This window comes from Alternaria atra (assembly GCF_907166805.1).
Source record: "Alternaria atra isolate CS162 genome assembly, contig: 28, whole genome shotgun sequence".
Taxonomy (NCBI): domain Eukaryota; kingdom Fungi; phylum Ascomycota; class Dothideomycetes; order Pleosporales; family Pleosporaceae; genus Alternaria; species Alternaria atra.
In genome coordinates this window covers 400,287-420,593 of record NW_025091326.1, presented here as the reverse complement: position 1 = coordinate 420,593, position 20,307 = coordinate 400,287, and the positions used below count along the sequence as shown (strand labels likewise).

General features: G+C 52.6%; 5 protein-coding genes across 5 annotated transcripts; 3 read left to right on the top strand and 2 right to left on the bottom strand.

Moving 5' to 3' along the window:
* Positions 1-216: 216 nt before the first annotated feature.
* On the bottom strand, positions 217-3,159 carry ALTATR162_LOCUS7188 (uncharacterized protein; the record flags this gene model as incomplete). The annotated part of the gene is made up of 4 exons (XM_043314816.1): positions 217-723; positions 772-2,780; positions 3,039-3,094; positions 3,146-3,159. The coding sequence occupies 4 exons, from the start codon at positions 3,157-3,159 to the stop codon at positions 217-219; spliced, it is 2,586 nt and encodes an 861-aa protein (XP_043170751.1).
* Positions 3,160-3,973: 814 nt separating this feature from the next.
* Positions 3,974-4,687, top strand: ALTATR162_LOCUS7187 (uncharacterized protein; the record flags this gene model as incomplete). The annotated part of the gene is made up of 4 exons (XM_043314815.1): positions 3,974-4,085; positions 4,135-4,307; positions 4,358-4,573; positions 4,631-4,687. 4 exons carry the CDS (start codon positions 3,974-3,976, stop codon positions 4,685-4,687), a joined length of 558 nt encoding a protein of 185 aa, XP_043170750.1.
* Positions 4,688-7,316: 2,629 nt separating this feature from the next.
* On the top strand, positions 7,317-8,089 carry ALTATR162_LOCUS7186 (uncharacterized protein; the record flags this gene model as incomplete). The annotated part of the gene is made up of 2 exons (XM_043314814.1): positions 7,317-7,399; positions 7,549-8,089. The coding sequence occupies 2 exons, from the start codon at positions 7,317-7,319 to the stop codon at positions 8,087-8,089; spliced, it is 624 nt and encodes a 207-aa protein (XP_043170749.1).
* A 575-nt stretch (positions 8,090-8,664) lies between these two features.
* ALTATR162_LOCUS7185 (uncharacterized protein) lies at positions 8,665-12,418 on the top strand (the record flags this gene model as incomplete). Its single annotated transcript, XM_043314813.1, has 10 exons — positions 8,665-8,758; positions 8,812-9,195; positions 9,262-9,784; positions 9,823-9,866; positions 9,924-9,949; positions 10,869-11,441; positions 11,493-11,532; positions 11,585-11,678; positions 11,774-12,080; positions 12,350-12,418. 10 exons carry the CDS (start codon positions 8,665-8,667, stop codon positions 12,416-12,418), a joined length of 2,154 nt encoding a protein of 717 aa, XP_043170748.1.
* Positions 12,419-15,890: 3,472 nt separating this feature from the next.
* ALTATR162_LOCUS7184 (uncharacterized protein) lies at positions 15,891-17,936 on the bottom strand (the record flags this gene model as incomplete). The annotated part of the gene is made up of 2 exons (XM_043314812.1): positions 15,891-17,034; positions 17,134-17,936. 2 exons carry the CDS (start codon positions 17,934-17,936, stop codon positions 15,891-15,893), a joined length of 1,947 nt encoding a protein of 648 aa, XP_043170747.1.
* Positions 17,937-20,307: the final 2,371 nt, after the last annotated feature.

Here is a 20,307-nt window from a genome sequence, read left to right as displayed (position 1 = left end):
CCTAGTTGTACACGATACAGTCCCATGGGGTAAATGTCTCCAAATGCCAGTCAATGGCAAGACTTAATCCCGGACGCCGACCGACTCCATTCCCAAACTGCTGCCAAGGCATTCTGTGGCATTTCGGCAACAAGGAAAATCAAGTTATCCACCCAAACGCCAGCCCACTCAACATCTTACACTATAGCCGCCGGTGCTTCGCAAGCCTGAGACCGCTCAGTAGTTGAGCTCTCCACTGCCACCACCGCCAACCGCATCCAAATCCTCGTAGCTCTTGATCGACCGACCTTGCACAGATTGTACAGGGCCAGGTCCACCCTCACCGTATCGCTGAGGGCCTTGCCGGCTACCGCGGGGTGGAGGTGTCAATCGGCCACCGTTGACAGCGGGACGAGGACGGCCATCACGAGGTTGGCGATCGTAAGGTCCAGTACGGTTGTTGAAGCGATGGCCGCCTCGTCGCATGGGTCCGGCGCGGTCGTCATGGGCAGCGTTGGGGTCCCAGGTACCGCCCATAGCAGGGTTGAACATAGCGCCTAAGTGTACACCATTCTGCATGCCGTTGTTTGCCATTGCCATGTTCATGTTGGCCAAATTGAATCCCCGTGGCGTTCCGGTAGCCTGGACGTGATTGCCCATTGGAAAGTGGCCATTACTATTGGCATCACTACGCGATGGGGCAATATGCGCAGGGTCGACAACATAGCTGTTAACCAGTCGCAGCTGCATCAAGTTAGTAAAAACCTCGAGAGCATTGACGTAAATACTTACATCCTTCTGCAATTTCTCGAGCCACTCAGGATGACGCTTCTCAACATGTTTTTGCCAGAAGTGCTGGCCCTTGAATAGCTTTGTGCACTCTGGAACCTTGCAGCGCCACTTGGACTCGTCCTCTTGTTTGACATAGCGGGAGAGTTCGTCCTCGATAGCTTCCTCCAAAGGCTTACCGCCAAGCTTGCGAATATCAACATTCTCTGGCTCAAGCAGCTGAAGCAGCTTCTCTTCGTAAGTCTTGACCCAGTTGAAAGCGCGTTGAAGTTGTTGTTGGTTCTTTGTGCTCAGCCGCATAGGCTTCCTTTCTTGCACAGGGCTACCACTCTCTCCGTTCTCAGCATCGCCTGAAGACTCTTGTTTCCTGTACGGGAAGAGATCTCCGGTAGCCGTGGCTCTTGCAGTTGCCTTGGCGGCAGTTGTAAGACTAGCGCGCGGTCGGCGAAGATGACCTCCTGCGCACTTGCGAATCAACTCGTGGACTGAATCACTCTCAAAGACACAGAAGAAACAGAAGTTGTACACTCGTCGCAGGTACTCAATGAGAAGATCGAGCTTCTTCTTCTTGGCCAGCAACTCTTCGTCATCCACTTCATCATCGAAGGCGCCCTCGTCGTCTTCCATGGTCTCATCTTCACCCTCTTCCAAGTCTTCTGGATCACGCGTCTTCTTGGCGGGAACCGGGGCGTTTGCTGGAGGCTGGAGCCAGCCTTTCGAGCGCAGATCTTCAACACGTTGTTCAATTTTGCTGACACCGTCGACATTGGCGAAGTGTTCTTCGTGCTGCGCCTTGAGATCAGAATCGAGCTTCCTTACGAGTCGTTCCGCAAGCTCTAGATCACGCTCAATTCTTTCAGGCGCAGAGAATAGATCCCACAATGCCTTCTTACGCGGGGCCGCAGGCGGCTCATGGATGCCAACGTGGCAGGTGAAGTTGCCCCGTTGCTCATCAATGACCGTCTTTCCGTTGAGAGCTTCGAGGGCTTTGTGAGCGGTGGTATGGGGACCTTGAGAAACTTCAGGTTTGTCTTCCACAGCGCCGTCTTCAGCCTCCTCGTCGCGTCCATCACCACGGTCGTCGATGGCCATTGGCTGCTCATCGCTTGGGTTGAGAATGACCCAACCAATGCGGTGGCACTTCTTAAGTGGATTAGGGTCGCTCATGCTGAGCCACTTGAAGCCGCCAGGACCTTCTCCCAAATGTTCCTTGCAGAACTCTTCCACCTTCTCGCGGTTGACCGTAGGGGCGATTGTTTTGATAAGTAGCGTAGGTTGGAACGCAGTCTCATCGCGGATCTCGCCACCTTTGCAAGGCAACAGATCACCCACGCCCAAGACCTCGTTGGCGGCCGTTGTTTCACCCTCCTCTTTCTCAACAATCCCGCCGGCACCGTTCGAATCGTTCTTGTAAATGCCTTCCAGCGTGAATTCATCAAAGTAGCCCTCGTCTATTTGTCGCTCCCACTCCTCATAGATGCCGTGGCGGTACTGACGGAGCTTCTCTTTGAAGGCCAGGTCGTAGTCTGGATCGTAACGCTCCTTGAACCACTCTTCGTTCTTATGCTTGTCCACGAACGTCTTCGCCATCTGTACCTGTAGCTTCTCCTTGTACTCGTCGTAAGCGGCCTGAATCTGCTCGCGCTCTTTTCCCCGTTCCTCTCTAGCTTCGCGCTCGCCTTTGAGACCAGGCTTACGTCCGCCATTCTTTGCGCGCTCTTTCTCCTCCTTCATGAGCTGCTCGACACGCCACCATTCCGCAAAGTAGTTGAATCCAACCTGGTATTCGAGGTGCATGGGGTTCGGAACGGGGTTGGTGGTGAAGGTCGGCGCAAAGTTGTCCTGGCCAGGCACGTATCGATCGATGCCCGCTTGTACAGGTGGAGGTGAAGAGCGTCGTCGGTTGCCATCTCGTCGTGGTCCATCGTAGTCGCGCGCGCGATCAGGCTGGTATCGGTCGATATTCTGGGGTGAGCGCGATCGTCGTCTGCCTGCCCTACGGTCTCCGGAGCCTTTGTGACGCATGTTAGCTCAGTCCAATGATGACAGGATACCAATCTAGATCCGAGTTTGAGGCCGCGGTCCAAGAGATATAACGAGTAATCGCATCCATAGATCGGAAAGTAGGACACTTTTCTCATTGTTGAAGCACGCGCACACTCTGCGCTAGCGGTCCTTGGCAAAACAGGCCAGGAGCAAACACGCGGCGTTATTTCGCGTAATGGTGAAGAGAAAATCCGATTCTAGCTCAAAGGAGAAATATAGCTTACCTGGCGAACGGCGTCTGTACGAATCAGTAGGCGGTCTGGAGTCTTCACGCGTGGCGCTGTGAGCCGTCAGCATCGTACTTTGCACGCCGTGTTCTGTCTCGACATACGTGTATGAGTCCATCGTTACAGATTGCAAGCCCAGAAAGGCTTGGTATAGTTATTAATATGTGTTGGGAAGTCGAGACGGGTGGTCGGGTTCAGGTGGTTCGGTATGAGTGTAGTGCAGCGGCCGTCGGCGCAACGCGCGTAGTCTTCGCTTCTTCTGACGCGCAACCTCGCCGGGAGTATGCGCTGGGTGATGGTGTATGCTCGAGAGGCAATGGGAGCGGGTAGCTGTTTGCCATGATGGCTCGGTCAAAGAGAGGACAAGTAAGGGACAAGATGACGGAGAAGGAACGCGATTAGCAACGAGGAAGAAGAGGTAGGTAAGAAGTGACAAGAAGCCGACACGCTCGATGCGATTGGTCGCACCCAAGCAGCGGCGCAAGAAAAGAAGGTCAGAGAGGCAGCTGGAGGGAGGCTGGGCGCAGGGCCACGGGGACAAAGCTGTCGGAGCTATGGAGATAGCTGTACAAGAGGAAGAAGGGGTACAAACAATTGGGGCAGCCAAAGGACGAGAAGGTGCACTCACGATGTGCTAAAGTGACTCCCGGGCAGAAAGAAGCCTGTGGAGAGGGAGATGGCAGAAAGAAGGGTGAGGTTGATCGCGGAGGGCTGGAGAGGCCCCAAGCACGGCTGAGACGGGGCTAGTTCCGGCTGCTCGGAAAGTGGGTCGACGCGTGCGCTCGTGAACTGTGCAGGTTCGAGACTTGATTGGTGGGCCGAAAATATCACGAGTTGCGGAGTGCAGGTACAAGGCATCTTCCATTAACTACCTGTTGTGTGTGTAACATTGACCTGACAGCTGTGTACAAGCATCGTCGTACATCGCCATCATGACGAGCTACATACCCTCCCTGACGCTCCCCAACTTCGCTTTTGAAAACCCTGCCGTAGCTATCCTACTACCTGTTCTCTGCGGGACAGCGACAGGATTCGCCATCAGTCGTAAGATATTCGTGCTTCTTATCTGGACAGAAAACTGACACCAATGCAGCAAGCGTAACTCAGACCGCATACAGAACGCTGAAGCAACCTCCACTACACCCGCCTGGCTATGTCTTCGGACCCGTCTGGACAGCCCTCTATGCCACAATGGGCTACACAGCCTATCGTGCATACACCATTGGAGCCAATTCCGTTAATCCCAACACCGTCGCTCTGGCCAAGGTATGATCATGCTCTATTTTCCCGGTACTATCCAAGCTAAGATGACCCAGCATGGAGCGACTCTCTACACTATCCAGCTTGCCTTGAACCTGATGTGGACTCCTCTCTACTTTGGCCTTGGTAAACCCATTCCTGCTACGGTCGACGTCCTTGCCCTTGGCGGAACTCTCGCCTACCTCATCAACGTCTGGGGACAGGTTGACCCTACCTGCGGATGGCTGCTCGCCCCATACCTGGGCTGGGTCAGCTTTGCAACGTATCTCTGCGTAAGTACTATCACCATTCTACATACGTGGATTACCAGAGGCTGACGTTGTGGATAGGCTGGGTCAGGCTACCTGAACAACTGGGACTTCAAGGCCATCACCAAGAAAGAGTAGAAAGAATGTTGCAGCGAGTAAATGCCAAAACGAGTGTATCTCGAATCCGCCTGACTAGCAACACCAACTTCCCCTTCAGGGAGGTGAGTGCGTAGGTATATCACCATACCATTGTAAAACGTATACTATAATTTCCAAAGATTGCGTTGTTTCACCACATCGCGAACGTAGCACAATTATCTTGTCTTCATCTTCATGGTACTTGGCACGGACCCTTCACCATGTGTGCCATCCTCTAACTCTCAGGCTCACTCCCCCCCTCATTCTCTTCATTCGTTCGTTTATACAGTGTCTCACTATTACTTTCAAATCATCTTCCACCACTTCAACACAATGGAGTATCTCCTAAGGCCAACGCAGCGGCTATCAACCACAACTGCTAGCACCGAAAAGCGCGTTCAGCGTGAATCTAAGGCAACTTCGGATGATACAGGGTAGGCACTTTCCCGAGAACGGTCTGCTTTTCTAACCTAACTCACTCAGTATCCGCAACAAATAGATCTCTCCCTTCTTCCGCTTACCTGCCTGCATTCGAAAGCGGATATACGGATACGTCCTCGGAACGTTACAGACTCGGGTCTGTGATGTAAAGAACTGCAAACGATTTCACAGATGTTGCTCGAGAACTCGAAAACTCTATTGCCCCGCATACTTCCACCTTCCCAGACGCCGCCTCACACTACTTGCGACCTGCCGCCAGATACATTCAGAGGCTAAGCCTCTACCGTTTGCACTCAAGGAATTCGACGGACAGCACTGGGATATGCACCTCGCCGTTTACTATCGTCTCACGGACGCCCAGGTGAGCGCCATCGCAAAGATACGCGTTTATTTCGGGAGGTCGGACGTACACTACAAGTATAGCTTCAAGAGCCTTGACTGACAATCCGGTGGACCTGAAGTGTTATCTACACGGATCGACACATTCACCAAAGTCAGCGGTCATCTCATTCTTCCGGAGTATAAGAACAGACAGATCTGTGCACCATCCACCACCCTATCTGTTTAGCCCCCTTTATATTGACTGCTTAACTCGCACTTTCCACTGGCGGTCTCCAAACACCTTCTGCTTGGAATTGCTCTCAACCCAGAGCACTTGAATATTTTCAACTATTTCAACTCCAATTATTGTAGCACTGCGGCGCAATGTCGGTCAGGACAGCATATTTACAAGCAATCAGGGCATGATGGCGGTGATACAAGTCGCCTCGCGGCACTTGCTGCACTGTAAGTTACATCTTCGCCAGCATGAGCTTCAGCTAACGTCAACAGCACTCTCCAAAACCAGGTACGATGCATTATCCTGCGGTAATTTTCCCTATGAGAACTGTAAGTGAGACATATACTGACTTCTTACACACCCATTTAGTCTCCCCGCTAAGCTTCGCAACGCGATCTACAAGTATACGTTCGCAAAAGACAACATCAGGATCCGCGCACCAGCTATATACCCAGCTATACACCCCAGAACTGGCAATGAATATCATCCTGGTCGTGTATACTATCCGAGACCTACAAATACTCCCGAATTTCCGTCAGATCTACGCCGAGGCCAAGCTATTCCCGTTTACCTCAAACACATCCAAGGGTAGCCATCCAGCACTGTGATACGCCACGAGGCTTCTCAATCAGGAGCAAGCCCATGTAATATCGGCTATAAAGATTACCGTAGGGGAGTACCGGGTCTCCCAGAAATCCGGGGGAAAAGGTCGTGTCAACATGTTATTTGACTCGACCTTCTTGCCAACTGTTGAGGAACTTGCTAAGCTCCCTCAGCTGAAGCAACCCATCTTTATCCCTGCACAAACCAAATACGAGCATCTGAAGCAGGTCTAGAAAGAGTATTAGGCATAGGAACTCAATTTGTCGGTGATGGACATTGTGGGGCAGCACATTTATCGCGGAGAAGAGATCGAAATGTGTTCGCTGCTTCAATGATAGTAGGGATCTATCTGGAAATATATACCGTTACTTCAGGACTGCCACAAAGCTAGAGTAGAAGTGTACAGTTTGCACATTAGCATTATGTTACTCCCTCACTCCTCTCGACATAGGGGACCCGCAACCTACTACTAAGTGGAGAACATCAAATGCGAATGCTTCTTCCCGTATACCTTTGGTTTCCCATTCCCCAACCATCATTCAATGCGACTGCACGCGCAATGACGCGAACAAAATGTACAAAAACTCACTTCTATCACGTTTATGAACGTTGATAGCCTTGAGAATAACTCCGTACGCGCCAGGCGTTCCGAAAGAAGAATTGTTATTACAAACCTGTAGTGGGTAAATTTTACTAAGAAAAGTTCCAAGGCTTAAGATGAGTCTCATCGTCGCCAGTGAGTAGTGTCTCTTGATGCTTTGTTCCGGACACATGCGGTCGACGCACTCGATTGGAGGACACGAAAACAGTACATCATCGTTTTATACATTCGAATATTTGTGGTCTTTGCGCGTGAAACGTCATTAACCTTCTCACTTCTTATCGTAGCTCGCGCCTTCCACACCGTCATTCTTGTTTACCGCCCCACTTTCCTCACACATGCTCAACAGCGATCAGGTAACCTTTTTCTGGCGACCTTGCTATCATCACTCCGAACCCCCTGTACTTTACGCTTTTACACTCGCCATGTACTCGTCAACCGAGGCTGTTCCGGAACGTGTACGCTACTACGACCGCAGCATCATGCTCATGGATCGCCTCGCAGCAATGTGAGTACCAGATTGGTACCCCAGATATTAATGCCTACCCTAAGGGTATTCACTGTCATTTCCCTTTTCGAGTTGTAACGCAGAATACTACGTATAACTTGAGGGTACATATTGGTGTATTGCATTTTCTTGTACTAACCGAAACAAAGCTCACAGCGGAATCATCGAAAGTCTCTACTCCTTCGTCTGCCTGCCGAGCTTCGTAACAAAATCTACGAATACGTTTTCCTCTCCCACCCAGTCCGCCCCTTCCGCGAGCATAGAGAATGGCCCCACTGGGCGTACCCAAGGTCGCAATTAAACTTACTTGAGGCGTGTCGTCAAATTTACTTCGAAGCCAAACTCTTCCCGTTCGCTCTCAACGTCTTTGTCGGCTACGCGGAGCACGTCATCGAATTGTTATTGACAACCTTCACCGCTTTCCAGACCGATATTATATCCAATGTACGACTGTATGTCGACGCCTTCGGAGTCTACAGAGATGGCAAGATACCAGAGGCTGGACTCAAGGCCTGGTTCATTGACGAACTAGGGGATCTGTGTCAACTCGTCAGTCTGAGAGAAGTGACGTTGATCTGGTTTGGCAGCGACATTGAGGTTGTGAGGGAGCATTTGAATATGATGATATTGGAGATCTTCAAGGGATCAGGCCGAGCGGATATTAAGGTTGTTGTGCAGTACTTCGATTGAGGTATCGAAATTGGAGGACTCGAACGAGGGAGACGCCTGATGGGGACGTTGACAAGGTGGTATTTACGTGTATTTGTCATGATAAAAAGTCAACTGTTCCAGAGCATATATCACTACCAGCAGTATTACAGACCATGTCTCGGCTGTCTCATTATTTCAGAAACAGCATCCCTAATCTATTAGTTTCAATGCTTCACTTCAAGTGTCCAGGTACTCGAACGCGGTCAACTCCCTAGTATTATGTTACGGAATAGATCAAAACAAACCCAGCACAAGAGGCCGGCCATAAAGCAGGCCTAGAGCCTGTATGATGACAGTGACTGAGACTGAGACTTGCCATGTCTTGCGAGGTGGTGCCGGCGCTCACTGGCGCCACGTGACGCAGACCCTGCCAAGAATATGCTGCGGCCTCGCGACTTGTTGTTCTTTGTTGCCCCACGCTGCTCTGCTTTGGCAAAACCTCATCTGCCGTACGCCAATAACCTCACGACGACAACCTCAAGTGACGTTGCAGCGATACTGTTGCGCATTACTAACAACTTCAAATCATAGATTTCCCGACCGACTAGTGCAACATGGTGTCGCGCGACCCACCTCCGTACACGCAAGACCAAATCGCCGCGATGACCTCACCGGAGGAGAAAATACGCGCAATGGCAGAGCTCAAGAGTATGTGAAGGAAGAATCACTGCCTTTGGAAAATAATGACAATTTCATGTTAGGCTACATTGCGCGCTTGAAGAAAGAGAACGAGCTCAAGTCGAATGGCTACTCTGGCTCTGGTTACCGCACCACCTCTGGCGCCTTCACCCACCATGACACCTCCTATTATCCACGCAGCGACTACCGTGGTGGCTATCGGGGTAGCTATGGTAGTGGTAGAGGCAGAGGCTACACACCCTACCATCCCTACTCGCGCCCTTACACTGCACCTAAGTTTGCGCATAGCTCTGTCGCTGTCAACGGTCCCGGTAATGCTATCCAGTCCCTCAAGGTAAAAGAAGAGGAGGATCCACCGCGGGCACTGGCCGAAAGCAATGTCTCTTCGTCAAGCGATCAACAGCAGCCGGAACCACAGAAACTTTGTGCCATATTCACATCCACAGGTATTTCGACGAAACGACAATTTCGGGACCTTTCCTTACCCTTGGGCGCTTCTAACGTATGGATAGGTCAATGTTCCCGCCCAGCATGCTACCTCGTTCATGATCCGGACAAACAGGCCGTCTGCAAGCCTTGGTTCTATAAGGATAGTTGTGCTAAGGGAGACTACTGCTCACTGCCTCATGATGCGTCGTCGCACAATGCGCCAACATGTCTTCATTTTCAAGCAGGTCGATGCACCAAGGATGACTGTCGCTTTGCCCATATTCGTGTCAATCCCACGGCACTGAACTGTGTAGCTTTTGGGCGTATGGGCTACTGCGAGAAGGGAGATGCCTGCGCCGAGCTGCATGCGCATGAGTGTCCCGACTTCGCCAACACAGGAGACTGTTACTACGGTGAGAGCTGTCGTCTTTCACACGTTCGTCGCGCCACTCGCATGAGGAAGGCCAACCGTGGGTCTTCCCCAAGCCACTCCCCCTCGTCAAACACTTCCGATACTCCGGACACTCCTGAGGAGAGCATGGATACCACCCAGGATGCTCCCGAGTGGACGATGCCGAAGAGTTCAACCCCTCAGGAACCTCAACAGTTTACACAGCAGGCAGACTTCGTTGCCTTTGAGACAGACGAGTAAGCACGGCCTACCGCTGGATTGGTGATGTCCGGACATGTATGTGCCCCCTGCTCAGATTCCATGACGGTCCTTCCTAATTCGAGTTTTTCAAAGTTTTGATCCCGCGAGTTTCCCATCTGGTAGGTTCTTGTCTTGGTCGCTTCTGGCTTATCTTGACTTTTGAAGGTTCGGAGCTTTTCATGGCGTTCAGGGTTCTTTCGATGATACCCCTTCTCACGATTTCCTACCTCTCTTGTCTTCTCATTGTTCCTATTTGGGCGAAAGCTCTCATTCACGCTACAGACAGATCATGTGTCCAAAAGCGATGCTGTACGCTCGGCGAACTTTGCGTAGAGCTTCACGAGGTCGCTGTTGGCTAGCTGATGGATATAGTTGTCCTATCAAGGATATGTATACGAAAAGAGAACAGAAAAAAGCATGTAAAGAAAGAAAAAAAAATGAACAATTTAGACTGAACATTTTCTGCCTGCTGTGACCAAGTCATAAAATTGTCCATTATACATATTCGATAGCCATGCTGATACTGCACTAACAGCTGCTTCGACACGGGCGCGTCAGTAGCGTCAGGTACCGTTAGTTCCTAGGATCAGACATGCCCTAGCGCTGACGCACTCACAGAAGGTCCGGATGCTTTACTGTGTATGTCTTGTGTATTTTGAAAGTAATCCCGATATAGTCTTACCACATACATCAATCTCGTACCGGAGCAAAGTTACACAATGCTGATTGCTGCGCTTGGTGGCAGCGTTGCGTCTGACATATGCGGCGCGCTGTGGAGGCTGAGACGGGCTGCGGCTACTGCTTGGCCTCGTCCTACAGTCAATCATGCCTTGCAATTCGACAGCCCGCGCCGGCAGGACCATGAACGCTTCCACATTCGCGATGAATCTACGAAGATATAAGACTACCCTCAGAATTGAATAGTACTAACGGCACGACGCTCGCTTTCCGTTACGTGAGGTTATCCCTTGAATATTGTTAGGTCTCCAAGCCGCGTACCCCTTGCCTTCGCGGACAGCGCGAAACTCGACGCGACAGCTCATTTTGCGCAACACCATGGCGCTCAAAGACTTGCTGAAAAAGAAGGACAAGATCAGAGATGAGGGTGCTACTCCCGTGTCGCCTACGGGGCCCACGCTATCTCCTGATGTCCCAGAGTTCCAATTCTTCCGCACCACGACATCGACGCAAGAGACCATCGAGCCGCCTAGCTTCCCTGGCGACCCCACGCGCGACTCTCCCCTGTTATCGCCCACTTCGAGAAGCAAATTTGGCAGATTTAGAAGTCGTAGTAATGCTTCACCCCAGGGGTCGGCGACGGGGCAGCATGATAACAAGTTGGCGGAGCGGTTGCACTTTGGACGGAGCAGGTCGAGCAGCTCGATAAACGTACCAGACAATCTGCCAGAAGTGGGAGGAGACGGTGTCGCACGAACAGAGGAAGAAGAGGCCAGGTGGGAGACGAGGGCCACGGTGCTGGTCACCGAAGGTTTGCAACACGGATCTAGTCAGCCCAATACACCAAGCTACGAGCCTGCAAATCCAATGTCACACGGTCGACCGACGAGTGCTAGGAGTCGCAGTGAAACTATCGGTGCACCTACGGATGAGGTATGCATAACTTTAGAGAGCAGGGCAAGGGTTGGTCTAAGCTTTGCATAGGAGAACATCCAGGAGGCTATTCGTTTGCACGAGAAGGGCAGTGAGTAGTCACATAGGGAGGACAATTGTGATGAAGCTGACAAGATGACCAGATCTTGAGGCTTCCACGGCGCTTTTTGGTAGACTTGCAGAGCCAACTGGCGCAAACAATGCTCTAGCCCAAGTCCTCTACGGCCTCGCATTACGGTAGGTTCAGCTTCATTGTTTGCAGCCTGATGCCACCAAAACATACCCAATTGTTGCCCGGTGATTTTCCCAAGGCATCACTGACTAGAACATAGCCATGGTTGGGGATGTGTGCCTCACCAGGAACAGGCTGTCCAATACCTATCCATGGCAGCGGCGAACAGCGCTGAGGTCGAGAAACTGGCCCTCGGGGCCGGCATGAAAAAAGGTGGTGCAGCCAAAGGCGAGCTTGTACTGGCCATGTACGAGCTCGCGAACTGCTTCCGCAACGGCTGGGGTATCAAGAAAGATCCCGCAGCCGCGAAGCAATATTATGAGACGGCAGCCAACTTGGGTGACACCGATGCGATGAATGAGGTAGCCTGGTGCTATACAGAGGGCTTTGGTACGAAGAAGGATAAGGTAAGCAAATCCATGTTGTCTCTTTCTACTGCCCAATCGTCGTTGTCCTGCAGCGTACGTCTGTGTCACCGGTCAGTGTCGACTCGTTTAGATGTTCATGCGATAGCGACGCGAACGGTCAGCTTGGGGGTCTTGTACAGCCTCGACCTCAGCCATCACGCGCAATATCCACTGAGACACCATTTCCCCTCGTAATCCCGCCTCACTGTTTGGGCAGCATTTGGTGGTGTTCGGCTGGTGCGGCAGGTATGCTAACTGCGCCTCGCCAGTTCAAAGCGGCTCAGTTCCTGCGCCTCGCGGAATCCAAAGGGAACAAGACGTTAGGCAATACTTGGTAAGTACCATACATTATTTCCTTCATCACCTTCTATATCGACACAAAGAGCGAGAATATGCCGGACCGAGGACCACCTTCACGCCGTGTGGATGGAGCACATGGTGGTCACCACGAGCTGCCATCACGTTGACCCGCGCCATCCAGCCGGTGTTGCATCCTCAATCAGTTCTCAACACCAAGCCACCACAGCAACCAGACATGATCCAACAATCCAACGCACAGCGCTATTGTCCGAATCGGCCAACCGGTTTCAACGCGCATCTGCCAAGCATAATCGATTGGCTCTCCGCGCACCGTTTTGACTCTCTTCCTCGCTTAGTCAATGCGGACGCCTGGACGGCCCTCGCCCTCACCCGCAGCAGGACCTGTCACACTTGCTGCCAGTTCCCCGCTACGCACACATGATGGCATTCGCAAAGAAAAACTTGACCAGTAACACACTACCCGTTTGGTACAAGCTTCGCTCTCCCGTTCCAATAGTGGGTAGTGGCATGCCTCCAGACCCGTTGTGTTGGGTGTATAGTACACACAAGCTTGTCTACGGGGGTACACGTGGCGTGTCGTCGGTGGCCTCGGTTGCGGATCAAAGAGTAAGCGGGATGGTAGCCAATGACGACGGAATTGCGCATCGTTATTGTGTGTGTGGAGACGGTGTCAGATGGTGCATGTTATGATGGTCTGAGCAAAGCTGGAGATTGAGTTGCATTGATGGCGCGACGATGGTGTATGCTGAAAAGAGACGGGATTCTTTTTGGATGACGGCTATCGCGACAATGACGGCAGCCTCGGGACGACACCCATCATCATCATCACGATCTGGATCCTAGGCCGCAGTAGTTTCGGTATCCCGTCGCCCTTTGGTCTGGACTGCCTAGATACCGAGGATGTTTTCATTGATTGGTGGGACGAGCAACGTGCTGACTTTTGTCTCTATAGGATCTGGAAGGACAAGTACAATCCCAAATAAGATGCGATCCGCAACCCGCTTTCGGACGACCCCTTCCGTCCCGGTCCGACTTTAGTACAACAAGCCTTATCCTAGGAGTCATGAGGGTGGTCGTGTGAGAAGAAAGAACCGAAGCATGGTCCCTTTCCCGCGCGGGGAAGTATTGCTTTTCTTTTCGGAACGTATGTTTTGCATAACGTTATTTCCAATAATTCACACCGCTTTCTGGCCTATCACTTGTTTCACTGGCTTGAATTTTCCCAAATTCTCCTCCCCATGACTATTGCCTAGCTCGCACTATTGTGTTGCTGAGGGTGAGGGAATGTTGCGTTAAGTGGCGTAGCTGAGAGTCCGTCATCTGGATCTGGAAACCCAAGGTCTTGAGGGCCCATACATGGACATGGTCTCTCTCAACGCGATAGGCTATGTTTCCGCTTTCAGAACGTGGGGAGCATGTGGTGTGGCACAACAACGGGCTTGTGTCATAATACAGAGCAGCCCGTTTTTGGGAAGGTTGTCAGATCAAGCCTAGCGATGGTGTGTGTGTGTGTGTGTGTGTGTGTGTGTGTGTGTGTATGTGATCTTTTTTTGTGACAGTCAAGACATTTGTCGCTCTGAACGTCCAAACACGGCATATCGTATGGACACTATTGTACGGAAAAAGTAACCATGTGGTACCAAGCCACTCACATCACCCTTCCCTTCCCTCCCGTGTACCCTGATCTTCGCAAAACGCGGTCCGAATATGAATCATCCATCATCCATCATCCGCATTCTCTGCTGCATTAGTCCCTCATCCATCATGTTTCACCATAGCTGCAATCCACCTGCACTCATATCCTGCATACGTGGGGCTGAGCCACCTTTTCTCTCGCGATTGATGACGAATATTGTCTTATGCCCCACTGAGTGGATTGTGGGCCGATAACTTGCATTTGCATGTTGCAGTAATGCTGGACCCTGTGGTAAATCCGGACGATAGGCGTGCTATCCGGGTCTCACCTTGCAAGAGCGGAGTGGGGGATGCGCGTGTTGTAGTTTTTGTTCCGCGTGAAAAAAGGCTGTGAGTAGGTGGCTTGCGCTGGCTCGTTACCGACATGTTATTGCGTGTTTACTGGACCGAGTGAATGGCTGTGCAGTCAAGGTATACGCTTACGAGCGACATGTTATGCAGAGCGCGCGTAGACTGTGAAGCATGCGAAAACCCGCTCATGGCGCGTTTCCCTTCCGATATGGAAGGGTAATCCTTTCCTCGACGCTTCGCGCGATGCGAGGTACGCGACAATCAGCCGCGGCGTGGGTCTTTGACGGAAAAACCGTGAGTGGAGAAGGAAGAATTCACACGAGGGCAGTGGAGAGTTGGGGCTTGCAGTGAATGGATCACCACGACTAAGTGGGCGAGGGCTGGCGTTGTCAGATGCAAGAGTCTCGAACATGGCAATCAGTGGCGAAGACATCAAGTCGGGGTCATTCAAGGGAGTCGATGTAAGCGCTGATGGAAGGCAATCCGATAGCATTACTTGACTCGTTCGCACTTTCTCTTCGCCCAATGGGGCGGCGATAAACACTAAGTACAAGTGACTTTGTTCCCGGTCCATGCCAACCAATCGAGCCCTGCCAGACAAGACTCTGTGACAAAGGGTCGCAGAAACGGCCGCGCCCAGTGACACGACAAGGGAAAAACGTGAAAAGCTGGTATCTCAAAACATCGTGGACAAGCAGTCCGGAAAGGGGGTATTATGAAAAGTTGTAGCGCAAGCGGGTTATCGTAAGAAGGCGTAAAAGTCGTGATGTAACTTATGTTAGTCGTAAGAGGAGAGGAGGAAGGGGAAGAAGAAGGGGAAAGCAATCGTCTCTTTCAGCAGTAAACCAAAAACTTGCAATCATCATCCTCCTCGCTCAGATACCAGAAATAAGGATGCTGTCAATCTGTCTCGCTCTCATGCCATCATATACAATCGTCGGATACATGTCCCATGTCCTTCGTTTCGATCTCTCTCTCTCTCAATATCTCGTGGTAACGTGAAAGGAAATATCCAACGCTCGCTACGCTTTGCAGTAAATACAAAAGATGAAGCCAACCGCGAATGTGTTGCTCGCTAAACCAGTCTGATGCCAATGGAGAAAACCAAATACAAAGGAAACAAAAGCAGAAAGATAAATAGGTGAAGTCGTGAACCAGGTCTCGACGTGGAAGGAAAACAACCGCCATGTTATGCTCAAGCGAAGTAGGATACCCAGTGAGGGTAACCCAAAATTCGACGTTGCCGTCCCAGATTGTAGAAGACTGGCAAGCAGCCAGAGTTGAGGTAGGAAAAAATATGGCGGGGCTCATCATGAGCGCTCAAAGGAGAAACGCGCAGGAAGAACGAAGATTCCAGCCGGACCGTGATGCAACTTGTGTCCCTACAAGCACCCCTTGTGTAGGGGTGCGAAGAAGTGAAGCGCTATGCTGATAACCGACAAATGCAACTTGAGGAACTACAAAGGAAATGTGGGTTGTTGGTAATGATAGTGGTGGGGCTGCTTAGCCCATGGTCTCGGCCTTGGTGCCGTCAGATGTGCTGGGTCGTGACATGGCGGCAGACTCTTCGACGATGCGCTTGAACTCGTGAACGACCTCTGGTGAGATCTTGTCCCAGAGCAGACTGCGAGTGTAGACCTCGGCAGCAGAGTCACCCTTGCTTTGCTCACGCATGGCAGCGAGGGTCTCGGCAAGGTTGCGACGATGCGATGGCTGCGAGCCGGGAGATAGGGGGTCGCTGAGGTCGTCGCTGGTCATGCTGTATCGCGAGCGAGTGAAGTCGAGAGACGTCATGCTGTTGTACTGGTCAGGAGTGATGGAGAACAGTTGCTCATGCTCTTGCTCCTTGGTGGGTCCAGTGAGATGAGAGTGCAGCTGGTCGAGGTGGGAGCCAGAGATACCAGCGAGTTCAGAGCCAGACATGGTTGTCTTGGGCCAGGCCATACCAGAGGGTGTGGGCTCGAGTCCGGTGACGTGGCTGGCAATGAGACCTTGCTCGCCCATGGCAGATGACACACCAGCATCCTTGAGGATGCTGTCAAGAACGGTAGCGGAGGCGGCACGGACCTCGTCGGGCATGCGAGGAATGGGAGGCTGAGCGCCACCGGACTTGCTTGCGACAAAGGCACCGCAGAGCAGGAGCATAAGCAAAAGACCAGAAGCGACGGGCTTGTCTTCGTCCTTGTTGCGGGAAACAAGAGAGAGTTCTTGGTTCTGCTGAGGAGTGGGCTGGTCGTCGGAGGCGAAGTCGTTGACGAAGATGTAGTTGTCCCAGTCGCTGTTGCCCATGTTGAGGTTGTCCATCTCAGACGCGAAGTCGGTGAAGGTAGAGCTGGGGGCAGCAGCCATTCTGTGGCTAGTGGCAGCCTCGAGGCGTTCAGTAAGGACCGAGACCTTCTTGCGAAGCTCGCCGGTCTCGAGAGTGTGGGTGCGCACAAGCTCCTCCTTGTCGAACTGCAGCTGGTTGACCATGTGGTGCATCTCCATGGACTCGCGGTGCCAGTTCTCCTTCTCGGCAACAAGAGCGTCGTACTCGATGCGCATGGCAGCGAAGTCATCTTGCATCTGGCAGATCTTCTCCATCCACTGCTTCTTCTCCTCTTCAAGCTCCTCGGTGTGCTTCTTCTTTCGTTGCCGGGAGTCAAGACTACCATGATGTTAGCTGATGAATAGGGAGAGGAGAGACCAAAAGGTAGATTGGACCAAACGTGGAGCGTGGAGCCAAGAACCAAATGGGAGTACGTACGCGGCCTGCCTGTTGCGGAGGAGTCGTTTTTGCTGCTTGAGTTCCTTGAGGTCTTCCTCGTTGGTGCAGCTCTGGATGAGGTTGTCGATGTTGACGAGGGTGCGCTCGGCCGGGATATCGAAGCGGGCGTTCTTCTTCCGGATGCCACCGTCACGACGAGGGGAGAAGGAGCGAGGCGGGGTGTTGGGCCTCATTCGCTTGGGTCCGGGTCGTGCGTCCATCTCCTGCTGGTTGAAGGCCATCCAGTCGGAGTGCGTGTGGGGTGACATGGGTTGCTCTGGGGCAGAGGGGAAGACGGCGCTTGGTCGCACATTCTGGTGCACGGGGAGTCCGTGGTAGGGCATCTGCTGCTGCTCGACAAAGGGTGCAGCTCCAAAGTCACCAGGGCCGAAGGGGTTCAAAGGCTTGGGGGCTGTGGGCGTCCTGGAACCAGAGTTGTCGGTAACAGGCCATGATTGCTGGCCGTAGGTAGCGGCTTGGTTGGGGGGTAACCGGGCGAAGGGGTTGTTACTTTGCTCGGTGAAGAAGGGGTTGTTGCCGTTGGTGTTGACAACGGAGCTGGTGGCAGTGCGGTCGACGAACTGGCCATTTGAAAAGTCCTCCCAAATAGAAGTGTCGGGGGAGAAGATGCCCTGGGTGCTGGTGGTGGGCGACATGAGGACGGGCGTGTCCAGGATGCTGGAGTCGAGAGTAGCGTTGTCGTCAAAAGAAAAGGCGGAAGGTTTCCTGTCGAGAGAGTTCAGTGTCGAATTTGGTCTGTGAAAATCCATGTGATGTGTGTTGTTGGAGTATTGATGGTCCATGGCGGGCCTATGTATCAAAGTACCGGTGTAGGCGCGGGACTGGCGGTGTGGATTGCTCTTTTCGGTTAAGGTGATCGCAGGATGTCCCTAGCGATTGTACTCAACTTCAACGGTAGTGATCTGAATAACGGGGCAGAAGACGGGCAGCAGAGGCGATGCGCGTCTGGATAGCGAGCGATGTAAAATAGCGGCTCAGTGAGGGTCAGGGTGGTAGATGGTAAAGGTGGGAGAGGGGGCTTAAAGCATGGTGGTAGCGGGGTGTGCAGGAAGAAGCAGGCTTGTAAGAGACGACCGGGGTCACGCTTCCGTGGGATGCATCTGGGCACGAAACAGTGGCAGGCCCTGCTGATAGGACGCCCCAATAGCGTCGGGTATTGATGCATCATTCCAGCACTCTTCCCAGTAGCGACTGGCTGGGGTTGTCCTGTCACGCCCGCCATGGGCCCATTCACCCTCCGCACTGATTACCCAGTGTTTGCCCTGGGGCCGTCGGTGCATGCTCGCTGGTCCGCAGCCGTCTGCCAGAGTGATGTCCTGCCGCCGTTTGTCGCCCGCCCGCTGTCACGCATGTGGAATTCTGGATTCACGGGGCATGGCTTTCTGTCATGTCTGTCCTGTCAACCCAGACATGGCCCTCTCTGTCAAACCAGACATTGAGCGCTTGGTACGCCAGCTCGGCTGCTGCTCCCGTGCCGCCCCGTGCTTCTGCTTCGCGCTGCTGCAATACTGCTGCTCTATCGATACGTAGAGCATGACTGGCTAGTCTGCGCGGGCCGGCCCATATACTGCCATTAATTCCACCGGACTGCATCGCGATTCGCCTATACCCTCCTCGGCCGCGCGCGGTGAAAACTCTGCTCGAAAGAGTCAAGATGCGATGCGCGCTTGTCGAAAAATGCCCTCCCGCAACTTTGGGAATTGTTGTTTCGGAATGGTAGCGGCGCATATCGCGAGCTTCTGGCGTAATCGCCATCATGAGTACTGTCTGCTGAGTACGACGCGGGCCGCCTTAGCCCCGGCGGCCTTTGCTCACTACACTACACCCCGACCATCATCACAACCACCACAGACCAACCGCAGCCCGGCAGTTGGTCGTCAGCCGACTCTGATCTCATTTCCCACTTCGCAGCCCGCCTTCGTTTCCTGAACAAGGTGAGCCCTCTTGGCCGCCTAGATGGTCTTCATCATGGTGTCATCTGTCCAAGTTCCGGCTCGCTCTGGTGTCCGCGAGTCATCTCACCGCTCCCTGCCCGCAGCATGCTTCCCTGTCTACTTTGGCTTTTCGACTACCGTTCCTGTACTTCCGTGTCCGCCCTCGTTATCGTGAGCAGTTACCTCGTGCAAGGTACCAAGCGGCCTCCACTCCGTCTGGGTGGCTGGCTGGGTGGCTATGGCTGGACTCTGTCTGCGTGCCCATCGAGAGGCAAACAAAGCAGCCACAGCCTACTGTCCTGTGCCACCCTCGAGATCCGACTATCCCATCTTACCGAAAGTCTGGAAACTCTCCAGAATTTCCCCGCCCATCATTGGTCACTCTTTGGTAATCGCTTTCATGCTTGCTTGTTGCCGCTTTCTTCCATTTCTGCCGAACAACATCAGACGGTTTGTGTCAAGTCTCGCATGACAGCCGTAGTGGGCAAAGTAACCAGCTGCAAAATGTCCATCTCCACAGCAATCAGCACCTTTACGCCGTAATAGAGCCTCGCTATGGCGGTTTGTGCGCACTGCCCGCCCCGTGCAACGCGTACTGCGGCTACCTAAGACATCCATCCCTAAGCAAAACTTTACAGATCGCGTCACACCAAATGAGCGCGCCGTCTCTCGGAAATGGCAACGCGTCATTCTTCCTGTTGACAAGCTAAGCCAACCTACCGACGCTGCTGCATCCGGATCGACTGTTGCTGTTGATCCTCTCTATTCCGTCTTATGGCGCGTACATTGGCACGCGTAACTCGGGGCCAGGGACTGCATACTAGACTGAATGCAATGCTCCACTTGTTGTATTCGGATGCTTCCGACTTCTTTACCCTGAGACGATGGCTTCATATTGACCGGAAACTATTACCGATGTTGATGCATGAGAATCAGACAGACATGATGAGAAACACGATGGAGCCCAACCTCTAGGGCGCATAGCATAAGGGCCCCAAATAAACGTCGACAAATTGTGGCAGCCAAAAAGGTGAGGCTGTAGCGGTGAAAGGCCCACTCTCCGCATCCGCGCATGGACCACGACCACTAGAACTCCGCCGTCATAGTTATTCTTGTCCGTAACAAATGTCCACGATCGTTGACGTCTTGGCACCCATGCACCGAGTTTTGTTGTTTGAAACAATGAGTCACTCGTCTTCTTTCTCCGCACTCGGCGGTT